At 45.2% G+C, this 14731-nt stretch overlaps 1 protein-coding gene across 2 annotated transcripts in view; it reads left to right on the top strand.

Moving 5' to 3' along the window:
* Positions 1-14731, top strand: part of rcc1l (RCC1 like) — a 242932-nt gene that overhangs the window by 141501 nt on the left and 86700 nt on the right. Inside the window, exons 6-7 of one of the 2 annotated variants that reach the window (XM_038813551.1) lie at positions 4639-4723; positions 13587-13768. In XM_038813551.1, the coding sequence (XP_038669479.1) occupies positions 4639-4723; positions 13587-13768 (267 nt within the window). The remainder of the gene's footprint in view (positions 1-4638; positions 4724-13586; positions 13769-14731) is intronic. The other variant, XM_038813553.1, reaches the window with a different exon arrangement.

Genomic DNA, 14731 nt, shown 5'->3' with positions numbered 1-14731 from the left:
CAGGGATCAGTTCTGGTTCCTCTGCTATTTGTGATTTTCATTAATGACTTGGATGAGGGAGTTGAAGGGTGGGTCAGTAAATTTGCAGATGATACGAAGATTGGTGGAGTTGTGGACAGTGAGGAGGGCTGTTGTCGGCTGCAAAGAGACATAGGTAGAATGCAGAACTGGGCTGAGAAGTGGCAGATGGAGTTTAACCCTGACAACTGTGAGGTTGTCCATTTTGGAAGGACAAATATGAATGTGGAATACAGGGTTAACGGTAGGGTTCTTGGCAATGTAGAGGAGCAGAGAGATCTTGGGGTCAATGTTCATAGATCTTTGAAAGTTGCCACTCAAGTGGATAGAGCTGTGAAGAAGGCCTATGGTGTGCTAGCGTTCATTAGCAGAGGGATTGAATTTAAGAGCCGTGAGGTGATGATGCAGCTGTACAAAACCTTGGTAAGGCCACATTTGGAGTAGTGTGTGCAGTTCTGGTCACCTCATTTTAGGAAGGATGTGGAAGCTTTGGAAAAGGTGCAAAGGAGATTTACCAGGTTGTTGCCTGGAATGGAGAGTAGGTCTTACGAGGAAAGGTTGAGGGTGCTAGACCTTTTCTCATTAGAACGGAGAAGGATGAGGGGCGACTTGATAGAAGTTTATAAGATGATCAGGGGAATAGATATAGACTGTCGGAGACTTTTTCCCCGGGTGGAATAAACCATTACAAGGGGACATAAATTTAAGGTAAATGGTGGAAGATATAGGGGGGATGTCAGAGGTAGGTTCTTTACCCAGAGAGTAGTGCGGGCATGGAATGCACTGCCTGTGGAAGTAGTTGAGTCAGAAACATTAGGGACCTTCAAGCGGCTATTGGATAGATACATGGATTATGGTAGAATAATGGAGTGTAGATTAATTTGTTCTTAAGGGCAGCGCGGTAGCATTGTGGACAGCACAATTGCTTCACAGCTCCAGGGTCCCCGGTTCGATTCCGGCTTGGGTCACTGTCTGTGTGGAGTCGGCACATCCTCCTGTGTGTGCGTGGGTTTCCTCCGGGTGCTCCGGTTTCCTCCCACAGTCAAAACGTGCAGGTTGGGTGGATTGGCCATGATAAATTGCCCTTAGTGTCCAAAATTCTACGATAATCTATGATTAACCTAGGACAAAAGTTCAGCACAACATCGTGGGCCGAAGGGCCTGTTCTGTGCTGTATTTCTCTATCTATCTATCTAAGTGACCCACAACCGAGCTGGGTACAACATACTGCACTTCATCCCTTTGAAGAGGGCCGTTTTAACTTTGTTGAAGCTCGCCCTTCATTTAGCCAGTTCCGCACCCAAGTCCTGGTAAATGCTTAGCTCATTATTTTCCGACTTACAGCTCCTCGTCTGCCTGGCCCACCTCAAGATCTGTTCCTTGTCCAGAAACCGGTGCATTCGTACCACCATCACCCTCGGCAGCTCATTCATCCGTGGCTTCCTCGCAAGCGCCCTCTGCGCCCTGTCCGCTTTCAAGGGTTGGCTAAACACACCTTCCCCCAGCAGCATCTCGAACATACACGCCACATATGTCCATACGTCCGATCCCTCGTAGGGTGGGGACTCTGGAGCGAAGCACTGAGTAGGGCTAACTCCACCCCCTCCTGTGCAAGGCTAAGCCTAATGCCAGCTCAAGGTGGTGCACAGAGCGGACCTGACCAGATGATTTGGAGTTGGGGACCAAGGGCAATGTATCCAAGTAGAAAGTGCAGAGGATACCGGAAGTCGCAGAGGGATTTGTATAGGTTAAGTGAATGGGCTAGGGTCTGGCAGATGGAATACAATGTTGACAAATGTGAGGTTATCCATTTTGGTAGGAATAACAGCAAAAGCGATTATTATTTAAATGATAAAATATTAAAACATGCTGCTGTGCAGAGAGACCTGGGTGTGCTTGTGCATGAGTTGCAAAAAGTTGGTTTACAGGTGATTAAGAAAGCAAATGGAATTTTGTACTTCATTGCTAGAGGGATGGAGTTTAAGACTCGGGAGGTTATGCTGCAATTGTATAAGGTATTAGTGAGGCCACACCTGGAGTATTGTGCTCAATTTTGGTCTCCATACCTGAGAAAGGACGTACTGGCGCTGGAGGGTGTACAGAGGATAATCTAGGTTAATCCCAGACTTGAAGGGGTTGGATTACGAGGAGAGGTTGAGTGGACTGGGACTGTACTCGTTGGAATTTAGAAGGTGAGGGGGGATCTTATAGAAACATATAAAATTATGAAGGGAATAGATCGGATAGATGCGGGCAGGTTGTTTCCACTGGCGGGTGAAAGCAGAACTAGCATGGCCTGAAAATAAGGGGAAGTAGATTCAGGACTGAGTTTAGGAGGAATTTCTTCACCCAAAGGGTTGTGAATCTATGGAATTCCTTGCCCAGTGAAGCAGTTGAGGCTCCTTCATTAAATGTTTTTAAGATAGAGATAGATAGTTTTTTTAAAGAATAAAGGGATTAAGGGTTATGGTGTTCAGGCCGGAAAGTGGAGGTGAGTCCACAAAAGATCTGCCATGATCTCATTGAATGGCTGAGCAGGCTCGAGGGGCCATATGGCCGACTCCTGCTCCTAGTTCTTATGTTCTTATCAATGATCAGGTTCTTCCCGGAGGTGGAGGATAAATGTGAGCGTTGCCAGAGGGGCCCGGCCAACCACACCCACATGTTCTGGGCCTGTCCCAAACTTGCTGGATTCTGGACAGTCTTCTCCGATACAATGTCCAAGGTTGTACGGTGGAGGTGAAGCCATGCCCAGTTGTGACAATCTTTGGGGTATCGGAGCAACCAGAACTACACATGGGGAATGGGGCTTTCGCTTCCCTAATCGCACGCCGGAAAAACCTGCTCGGCTGGCGAGCAGCAGCACCACCCACAGCTGCAGACTGGCTTGCTGACCTCTTAAGTATGACATCCGAGGAAGGCTTCCTAGATATCTGGGGGTAGTACTGAAGCCAACAGGGGGGGGGGGTGACCAGGGAGAGTACTTAGGGGCGGGGAGAGGGGAGGGACCACAGACCGACCCAGAGGGCAGCAAAATGTACATCAGGTCAATAAAAAGGAAAGACAAAATAAACCTTTCCGTACAATACAGTAAATTAATGTGCATAAGAAAAAATGTGATGTATCCAGAATTTTTTATAAATATGACAAATGACAATAAAAAGATTTTTAAAAAATACCATTCACTTCCAAATGTGCGTAGATCCTATCTCTGTGAATCTTTTCCAACAATTTTGCTATCACTGACGTCAAGCTCACTGGCCTATAATTACCTGGGTTATCCTTGCTACCCTCCTTAAATAACGGTACAATATTGGCTATCCTCCAATCCTCTTGGATCTCACCTGTGGCCAACGAGGACACAAAGATTTCTGGCAGAGGCCCAGCGATTTCATCTCTTGTCTCCCTCAGGAATCTGGGATAGATGCCATCTGGCCCTGGGGGTCAATGCTTTTTAATACACCTAACGCTTCCTCCCTCCCATGTAATAATGACGACTACTAAAGTGTTTACATTTCCCTATGAGACACCATCAATCGATGTGTCCCTCTCCTTTGTGAATACTGATGCAAAGTATTCATGAAGGATCTCACCCATTTCCTTTGGTTCTGTGCATAACTTCCCTCCTTTGTCCTTGAGTGGACCAACTCTTTCTCTAGCTACCCTTTTGTTACTAATATACGTATAAAATGCCTTGGGATTCTCCTTAATCCTGTCTCCCAAGGGCATTCTGTGACCCATTTTTGTCCTCCTAACTCCCTGTTTAAGCTTGTTTCTACTTTTCCTGTATCCTTCAAGTGCTTCATCTATTTTTAGTTTCCGAGACCTCACGTATGCATCCTTTTCCTTTTTGACGAGACTTGCGATTCCCCTGGTCATCCACAGTTTGTGAATCCTGTCTTTCCTTTTCATCAACACTTTCCTGTCCTGGACTCCCATCAACTGCCCCTTAAAAGACTCCCACATGCCAAATGTGCATTTACCCTCAAACATCCTCTCCCAAATAACAGCGTCCAAATCCTGCCTGATCTGCCTTCCCCCAATTTGACACCATAACTCTTGGACAACACTCATCCTTTTCCATGAGTATCCGAAAGCTTATGGAATTCTGGTCACTGTGATGACCTGGCTGGGCTTGTTTCCTAGTACTAGGCCCAGTATAGCCCCCTCTAGTCGGACTATCCACATATTGTTCCAAAAAAATTCCTGGACACACTTAACAAATCCCCTAGCCTCAGGGATTTCCAGTCAATGTGAGAAAAATTAACCCACAACAACAACAACCCTGTTATTTCTACATCTATCCATAATCTGCATACTTTCAACTTCCCATGAGCTGTTGTGAAGCCTGTAGTACATCCCCATCATAGTGACTGCCCCCCTTCCTGTTTCTGAGTTCTACCCACACTGCCTCGCCACTTGATTCTTCCAAGGTGTCCTCCCTCTGTACAGCTGTAATATGTTCTCTAACCAGTATTGCAACTCCCCCACCACTTTTACTTTTAAATACTTTCCGTACAGTGTTATATTGGAGTTCTGATGTAATAGGATGAGTATTGTTTCTATAGTTTGGTAGCTGTTCACACCACGGTAGCACACAATGTTGTTTGTGATTTCCAGGTTATATGTGGGCAGGATCACAGTCTCTTCAGAACAGAGAAGGGCGAGATTTATTCCTGTGGATGGGGAGCTGATGGCCAAACAGGTGAGGGTGTCTTGCTGATGGTCTGATTGGTTCCACAGCAGCTGTTTCTTTCAGGATTTTGCTCAGACATTTGTGATAGTTTCAAATAACAAACCATCAAATCCGAACATTTATTTATTAACTTGTGTAAGAACTCTTTGAAGGTGACAGAGCAAGTTAAAAGCAGAAAGAATCCTGGTCTTTATTAATAGAGGAATAGAGAACAAAAAAGCAAGTTATGGTGATTCTGTATAAAACTCTGGTTAGGCTTCAACTGGAATACTGGGCAGTGGACTTCAGGAAGGATGTCAGGACCTTGGAGAGATTTGTATGTTTGAGTTGCCTGAAATGGTGTTGAAAGCAGATGAATTAGCAGTTTTTAACAGGAATTAGATAAAATTTGAAGGCAAGAAAATTGCAGGGGTGTGCAATGATTTTTGAAAACCCGCTCAAGGTGCAAGAAGCTAAATGACCACTTTTCCCTTAACAGGCACTGTAAACCAGCCTAACCCTGAACAGAACCAAAAAAACGAAAGAAATCCGAACATAACAAGCCCAAAGTTTTTCACAACATAGTTCAGTTTCTCCAATCAAAGTTCAAGCTCTTCCATCTCCTGCCAGTCCATTCTCCTTCATACATTCCGCTGCCTCCACCGTCGAGGCCCCCATAGGTCACCCGTAGGTGAGCCGGGTACAGCAGTCCAAACTTTATGCCCTTCTTGTACAGGGCCGACTTGACCTTATTAAAGCTCGCCCTCCTCTTCGCCAGTTTGCTCCCGGGTCTTGGTACACCCAAATCTCAACGTCCTCCCAGGTACATCGCCTCGTCTGCCTGGCCCACCTCATAATGCGTTCCTTGTCCAGGAACCTATGTAATGGTCCATCGCCCTCGGCGGCAAACCTGAGGTTTGCGCATCAGTGCCCTATGAGCCCGATCCACCTCCAACGGTCAATCAAACGCACCTTCCCCAAGCAGCTTCTACAACATATTCCCAACATACTACGCACCCGCATCCGATCCTTCGATTCCCTCTGGCAGACCCACGATCCGAATGTTCTGTCTCCGAGAACGGCTCTCCAACTCCACCATTTTCTCCAGCAGTCTCTTCTGCTGGTTGCGCAGCAGCCCAATTTCTGCTCCCATCGAGGTGGGCTGTTCCTAATGCTCCCCCGCCTGCTCCTCCAACCTCTCTATCGTCTGTCCCTGGGCCTCCAGTCTCGTCTCCACGCGGTCAACCACTGCCTTGATCGAGTCCACCACCTGGGCTAGGTCCTCTGCATTTGCCTTCCGCTGTTGGGTGAACTTCTCATTTAGGAAGCTCACCAACTGGTCCATCGACCACTGAGCCGACAGGGTCATACTCTGTTCATCCGCCATCTCCGCGAGCATTGTCCACTCCTCGTTTGCCGCCATCACCTGGTTTATTCTTTTCTGAGTTCTGGGCCGTAGCACCATAAACTAGGGGTCACTTCTTCTGCTCTTACTTCTGTACCTTTTTCTTACAAAATTCCTGTGACAAACCGGCGTAAAGGCCACAAAAAGACCAACCTGACCGGGAGCTGCCAAATGTGCGACCGCTCGCGCCATGGTCATGTCCGGAAGTCCTTCCAAGTCATTAAAAAATATATTACAAAGAGCAGAGGTTCCAGTACTGATCCCTACAGAACACCGCAATTAGATATGCTGTACATAATAAATATATATATATAGTTATATGCTGGAAACTCATCCTCATGACTCCCTTTGCCAATTTGATTTGTCCAATCTAAATGAAGATTAAAATTACCTATGATTTTTGCAGGGTCTTTCTTGCAACCTTACTACTTGGTTTATACTCTGCCCTACAGTGCACTGCTGTTAACAAACCTATAGACAACTCCTACCATGACCCAAACTATTTCTACGTCTTGATCTTTCAAATCATGGTCATTTCTTACTGACTACTAATTTCATCCTTTATTAATAAATAAATTTAGAGTACCCAATTATGTTTTCCAATTTAATGGGCAATTTAGCGTGGCCAATCCACCCACTCTGCACATCTTTTTGGGTTGTGGGGTGAGACCCACCCAGACACTGAGAGAATGTGCAAACTCCACACAGACAGTGACCCGGGGCCGGGATTGAACCCAGGGCCGGAATCAAACCCAGGTCCTCTGTGCACTGCGCCACCGTGCCGCCCTAATCTCATCCTTTCTGAACGGAGCTACCCCACCTTTTTTTCTTGCTGGCATTTCAAAATGTCAAATACCCTTCTATATTGAGTTCCCAGTCTCAGTCACCTTGCGACCACATTACTGTAATGGCCATCATATCATACCTATTTGATTCTATTCGTGCCATCAATTCATCCATCTTACTCGTATGCAGATAGAGAGCCTCTAATTCTGCCTTTTTATCACTATTTCCAACTCTGACCCTATTTGCTGGTGCAATCTTATGTTTGTTCACCTTGTTCCCTTCTTGTCACAATCGGGTTATTATTCTTCGCTACCCTGCAGTACTGTCTTGCCCTGTCTCATTAAATTTCTAAATATGGGCGGCATGGTATCACAGTGGTTAGCACTGTTGCTTCACAGCGCCAGAGTCCCAGGGTCGATTCCTGGCTTGGGTCACTGTCAGTGCAGAGTTTGCACATTCTCCTGTGTCTGCGTGGGTTTCCTCTGGGTGCTCCTGTTTCCTCCCACAAGTCTCGAAAGACTTGCTTGTTAGGTGAATTGGACATTCTGAATTCTCCCTCTGTGTACCCGAATCCGAACATGTGCCGGACTGTGGCGACTGGGGAATTTTCACATTAACGTCATGGCAATGTTAATATAAGCCTGCTTGTGACAATAATAAAGATTATTATATTATACATGAACCCTCCCTCATAATAGTTAATTTAAAGCCTTCTTGTTGACCCTAGTTATACTATTTGCCAAGGCACTGTCCCCAGTGTGGTTCAGATGAAAGCTGTCCCAATGTACAGATGCCAGTGCCCCATGAATCAATATCCACTTCTCCCACACCAATCTTTGAACCATACATTTAACTCTGATATTATTAACCTTGTTCCGATTTGCTCAGGCTAAGGAGGCAGGACTGTCCTATGAAAAGAGATTGATCAAACTAGGCCTGTATTTTCCAGTGTTTCCTGTTGAAGAATGAGAGCTGATCTCAGGATCTCAACAGGGTCGATGCAGAAAGGATGTTTCCCCTGGCTGAACCAGGGAAGGACTGTCACAAGAGGTAATTTAGGACTGATGAAGAATTTCTTCCATCATACGATGGCGAATCTTTGTAATTCACTGCCCCAGAAGGTTGTGATCACTCAGTCATTGAGTAAATTCAAGAGATAGATTTCTAGATACTAATAAGATCAAGAGATATGGGGATAGTGCAGGAACATAGAATTAAAGTAAATTATCCAGTTCAATGGTGGAACAGCCCCGAGGGGTTGAATGCCTACTCCTGCTCCTAAGTTACTCATACGTCCTAAGTACAACATCTTTCTTAATTCTACCTATGTTGTTGGTACCCATGTCGACCATGTATCTTCCCCCCCCCCCCTCCTCCCCCCCCCCCCCCCCCCCACCACACACACACACACACACACACACACACACACACACTATCTCTCTCTCGCAAGCTCCTCTCTAGCCTTGAGGAGATATTCATAACCCTGGCACTGACAGTACAGCACAACCTTCGGGAAACATGTTTTGGTCAGATAACTGTGCTGTCTCTTACTGTGTTCTATTATGGGCCAGGATTCACCTGTCCTACAACTTTGAATAGATTTTGGTCATGGAGAGCACAAGGGCCCACTTTACAGGTGTGATGCAACAGAGAACTGAAGTATTTTTTAAAACAAAAACAATGTTTATTCTATGATCCAGTTAATATATTATAAACACACAGTAAACATCTTATCAACTACCAACAAAGATACAGTTCTCTATAGGTAACCCTTAGTAACTTTCCTAACAACATCCATAAGTCAAAAACCCTTTTTAACAAAGACAATAGGTTTGCATTCCTTACAGAAACCGGTATTACTTTGAAATCATCAAGTGATCTGGAGACCCATTTAGAGAGAGAGACCCATCATACACCTCCTTGGTTTGAATGAGGCTCTCCAACTGAAAATGAAACTAAAACTCAGAGCCAAAAAACAACTTCCATAGAACATAGAACAGTACAGCACAGAACAGGCCCTTCGGCCCTCAATGTTGTGCCGAGCCATGATCACCCTACTCAAACCCACGTATCCACCCTATACCCGTAACCCAACAACCCCCCCCCCTTAACCTTATTTTTATAAGGACACTACGGGCAATTTAGCATGGCAAATCCACCTAACCCGCACATCTTTGGACTGTGGGAGGAAACCGGAGCACCCGGAGGAAACCCACGCACACAGGGGGAGGACGTGCAGACTCCACACAGACAGTGACCCAGCCGGGAATCGAACCTGGGACCCTGGAGCTGTGAAGCATTTATGCTAACCACCATGCTACCCTGCTGCCTCCAGCTCAAAGCGAACGTAAAAAGCCAGAAAAACAGCTCAGCACCACCACACAATGACATCACTGCAGCTGTTTGATAAACACATTTTTCTTAAAGGGACCCTCACATGACAGTTCCTTTTTACCAATATAACTTGAATGGCTGTCTGCATCTCAGTATTGCAGTGAATTTCCTTGTCCTCTGTGCACTCCCTATTGTCCACACAGGCTGCAAAAACCTCAATCCTGTTGAACAAGTGCAAGAGCTGAGGCTCCTCCAGTGCTACCGTCTGGAGCCCCATACCTGCCTTACTCGTGGTCACAACCTCTTGCCCCTCACCACAGACGAAATCTGAAGTCACTTAAAGGGTGTGACCACTTACTGGAACAAAGTGCCCAGGTAACTTTTCCCCCACTCTGATACATTATAACTTCCGAAGCTTGGACTCCAACCAGCTCATGACTGAGCCAAGGTTCCTGAAGCTGTCGACACTTCAGATGTGCTTTCTGTGGATCATACTGGTATCCCCAAGTACCCTTGTGCTACACTGCTCTCCAACACCTACCCTGCTAACGTTTGTGCATTTTGTTTAAATAATCAAGACATTTTGTTTAATTGTGTATTTACAGTATTTAATCATTCCGACCTTTGATATCTGTAGGTGTGGAGTTTTCCCCGTGTCTGTATGGGTTTCTTCTTGTCACTCCGGTTTCCTCCCACTGCCCAATGTGCAGCTAAGGTGGATTGGCCATGCTAAATTGTTCCTTAGTGTCCGAAGGTTAGGTGGGGTTATCGGGGACAAGGTGGGGGTTTCTCGATAGTCTGAATGTCATCATTCTGCACTGTAAATTCCATTCTATCCTTGCACTGTAGCGATTCTGATAACATTATTTAATTTATTATATTTAGCTGCATGCTTTAAATTTTGATCCAAACGTTTCCACAATCCAGATTTAGCCCTAATTGTCTATATTTATTTTTAGTTCTATCTGATCTTTATGTTCAATAGATTGATCTGATCATTTCCTTCTATCTCCCTTTGCCCTCCCAATGTCAGTTCCTTCTGTGTCAACCTTTGTAAAAACTCTTCTCCAAGTCCCGTACAAATTTCTAACTGTCTAGCTTTGGGTTCCCCCCATCTCATGACATTTCTAGCCACTACTGATTTGTTCAATCACATTCTCAGCCCACCTGTCCCTTGTCCCTATTAAAGTCGCCCACACTTCCTGGTCAGCCCCCAACCTGGGATGGCCCTCATCGCTGCTTCCTCAGTTCCAAGGGACTCTAATTTGAATGGATATTGCAGATAACTGGGTTCTGAGGAAGAGCCACGAACGACTTGAAATGTGAACTCTTGTTTTTCTCTCTCTCCAGATGCTGCCAGACTTGCCGAATATTTCCAGCACCTTCTGTTTTTTCATAGCAGTCAACTGGTTTGGTCATTCAACACCAAATCTGACTGGAATACAAAGTATTATAGGGCTCTGCTCCCATCTGTCAAAACTGCTCACTCATTCTGGAACATGAGGGAAGCCCCTCTGCTTCTCTTCCATACAAATCAACTTCTTGAACCCTTTTCCCTGTTTCCTCTACCCTCACCTCAAAAAGTGAAAAATTCATGAACATGAAAATGAAAATCACTTCCTGTCACGAGTAAGCTTCAAATGAAGTTACTGTGAAAAGCCCCTAGTCGCCACATTCCGGCGCCTGTCCGGGGAGGCTGGTACGGGAATCGAACTATGCTGCTGGCCTGCCTGGTCTGCTTTAAAAGCCAGCGATTTAGCCCAGTCAACTAAACCAGCCCCTTTTTACATTTTTAAGTATAAGATTGAAATCATTTGTTCAGCTGCCTCCCTCACTTCCCCTTGCACAACAGGCAAGGTTTCCCTTAATCTTCTCTTTTCCAGCCCTGAACTCGTATCTTCCTATCCCCTATTATGGCTTTTCGGTGCTCATCTCTCCATGAGACCCAGCTCCTGCTTCTCAGGCCTTATACTCACTAAACTGATGATCCAACTTCCCCTCTGCTGATATCAACATAGAACATACAGTGCAGAAGGAGGCCATTCGGCCCATCGAGTCTGCACCGACCCATTTAAGCCCTCACTTCCACCCTACCCCCGTAACCCAATCACCCTCTCCTACCCTTTTTTTGGTCACTAAGGGAAATTTATCATGGCCAAACCACCTAACCTGCACGTCTTTGGACTGTGGGAGGAAACCAGAGCACCCGGAGGAAACCCACGCAGACACGGGGAGAACGTACAAACTCCGCACAGACCGTGACCCAGCGGGGAATCGAACCTGGGACCCTGGCGCTGTGAAGCCACAGTGCTATCCACTTGTGCTACCGTGCTGCCCCCCACGCATGTTAGCTGATGATGTTAGGGTTCCTCTCTCCAGATACTGTCCCTTTTTTAAATCTGTTATTATTGCCTCTTCTCAAAAAGCCTGCTCATAACACCAATGTTCTAGCTATCAATCTTCAACCTCCCTTTCCCTCTCCTAAATCCACCCACCTTTTCTGAGCTTCATCTGAGCTTCTGAGCTTTCCGAGTGCCTACTGTTCCTGGACTCAAAGTTATGAGTTGCTCACGGTTCAACTTGTTGATTATCTTCCCAAGAGTCAGCTCAGGAAGGAAGGTAATATTTCTGCAGCCTCTCTTCCAGGTGCCCAAGATCTGGACTGCATCTCTCCCAGTGCTGTGATACCTTTCCTACATTGTGGCAAAACTGTATGCAGTAGACCAGATGGATCCAAACCAACAGCTGCTTGGGCCTCACGGTAGCATGGTGGTTAGCATCAATGCTTCACAGCTCCAGGGTCCCAGGTTCGATTCCCGGCTGGGTCACTGTCTGTGTGGAGTCTGCACGTCCTCCCCGTGTGTGCGTGGGTTTCCTCCGGGTGCTCCGGTTTCCTCCCACAGTCCAAAGATGTGCGAGTTAGGTGGATTGGCCATGCTAAATTGCCCGTAGTGTAAGGTTAATGGGGGGATTGTTGGGTTACGGGTATACGGGTTACGTGGGTTTAAGTAGGGTGATCATTGCTCGGCACAACATCGAGGGCCGAAGGGCCTGTTTTGTGCTGTACTGTTCTATGTTCTATGCTTGGTCTTGATAATTGGTCACTGAAGTTATATAGAGGTGATGAGGATTTTCCCAGTCACTGCTTCAGTCTATTTCCTGATGGTGTCAGTTTTACGCAAGCCCGAGTGCCAGTTTCCGACTGAATCTGACTAGTAAACCACTCGGTCTTCAGCTTCTGTTTGTAACATGAATTATACAGCTGCATTTTGTGTATTGGAATGTAATTTATTTCTGCATATTACTTATCCACAGCTTGCTTTGAAATCATCAACAGTGAGGCTGAAGGGGCAGGGAGATACCATTTAAATACTAAACTTTGGAACAGCTGTTGTACTATTGACGGGCATCAAAGCACAACAGATGCTTCACATTTACATAGTTCACTCTACAAATCATATTAAGGAAGATGTTAGATGTCTAAAAAGGCAACAAAATATGGAACTTTGGAGCATTAATGAATGTTCCAGTGTATAAAAAAAAGAGGTAATTTCTCCCATCCAGTGCTGCTGTTTTCTCCACATGAGCCAGTCTAACCACACACTTCTGTTGAATTCAGTTAGGATCCCTCTTTGTAATTATCTAATTCGTTAAATATTTGTTGTGAATCTCTTAAATCATGGACTTTGCAACAACATTTGATAGGATAACACATCCATTATGTTTCATTTACCCTCTCTCGGATTTGTTCAATGTGGTGATCAAGCACAGCCTAATTAATTCATCCCATATTACAGTCTCTAATGATAGACTGATTATTCTGTAACTTCTGGTCCCATCCCCTACTTCCTTTTCTTGAAGAGGAGAATCACAAACTGCTCAAATTCCTCTGGCACAATTTTCCTTTCTAAGTGTTCTTTACCCAGGTTTGTTTTCAAGAAGTAGTTAGATCTAGCACTTGGGGCGAGGGGGGTGTCAAAGGTTATGGTGGAAGGTGGGATTAGTTATTGAGCTGGATGATCAGAATGAATGGCGGAGCAGGCTTGAAGGGCCTCCTATTTTCTATGTTTCCCTTGGGATCTTGGGCTGTAATCTATTCGATTCTAGTGATTTGTTCAGTAATTTCTTCAGTCCCATTTCTCTTTGAATAATAACCGTCACAATCTGTTCTTCACCCCTGTCGATGCTTCCATCCTTTGGCTTTGAAAACTGAGGTAATTATTGTTGCCATTTTGACTGTCCACAAGCTTGCCTCTTCCATTCTGTCCTGATGGCCAGTGTGCCTGTAGAAAGCTTTTTATTGCCTTGTTTAAAGAGTGAATTGTATTTGAAAACAAGAAAAACTTAACCTGATAATTCTTTATTTAGGTCTTGGTCACTATGGCATCAGCTGTAAACCAACCAGGCTGACGGGGGATGTTGCCGGTGTCAATATTGTACAGATAGCAACATTTGGAGATTTCTGTTTAGCTGTATCCAAAGATGGGGATCTTTTTGGCTGGGGAAACTCTGAGTATCTTCAGCTTTCTGCAGTTACTGAGGCCACACAGGTAAATACAGAAATCTTCTATCTAGGAAAAGAGGGTGAAATCCCCTGTATTCATACGCTTATGTAATGATGGCATGTTGACACAACAGCGTGGAGTGTTTGGTCACTCAGCTGAGTTTTTTTTCATCTTTGTTTTAAAACTCTGGGCTGCCTAGTTTCCACAGTAGAAATAACGCATTGACACTTCAGAATAGAGCAGGTGAATGTGTGGCTGGAGAGACAAAGGTGGAAGAGATTTAGATTCCTGGGAAACTGGAATCAGTTCTGAAGGAGATGGGATGTGTCCAGGCTGGGCTGGTTGCATGTAAACAGAGCAATGACTAATTTCCTTTGCGGGGTGATTTACTAATGCTATGGGTGACAGTATTGATTAAAGAGAGCATTGCACTGCTGGAAAGAATGGATGTCCCAGAGGGGTCAAGGTGGAAGGATTAAGAATCAGAAGTTTTTAAGATATTTGTCAAAAAAAGCAATGGAGGCAGAATATTTTTCACACAGCGAGTGGTTAGAATCTGGAACACACCGCCTGAGAATTTTGTGGAGGAAGATTCAATTGAGACATTTGAATCTGAAAAGGAAACATTTGCAGGGCTATGGGAATAAAGGCAGAGAATTGATGGCACTGGGTGAATTGCTCCTTCAAAGGACCAGCACAGATATGATAGGCCGAATGGCCTCCTGTGCTATACTCATTCAGTGATTGTGATAACTTGAGATTCCTGGTATATTTTAAAACTTTTGATGCTGTCCTTGGTTTGGACTACAGTCATTTTGACTAACTGGATCAGATCTTGCATCCAGGAATATTTAATACCCAGTGTTGCCCTTTGAGCCAGGTCCTTGTTATCTCCACGTATCATATTTCCACACGGCTGAGTCTGTAGCTGTCCAATCTTATTTTGCACACTCCACACATCCACAATCATGCACAGTAACCCAAATTTAGAATGTTTCTCTCTCATGC

Source organism: Scyliorhinus canicula, chromosome 12, assembly GCF_902713615.1.
Source record: "Scyliorhinus canicula chromosome 12, sScyCan1.1, whole genome shotgun sequence".
NCBI classification, from domain to species: Eukaryota; Metazoa; Chordata; class Chondrichthyes; order Carcharhiniformes; family Scyliorhinidae; genus Scyliorhinus; species Scyliorhinus canicula.
Note: the sequence above shows the minus strand (reverse complement) of the source record. Positions and strands in the feature narration are given on the sequence as shown.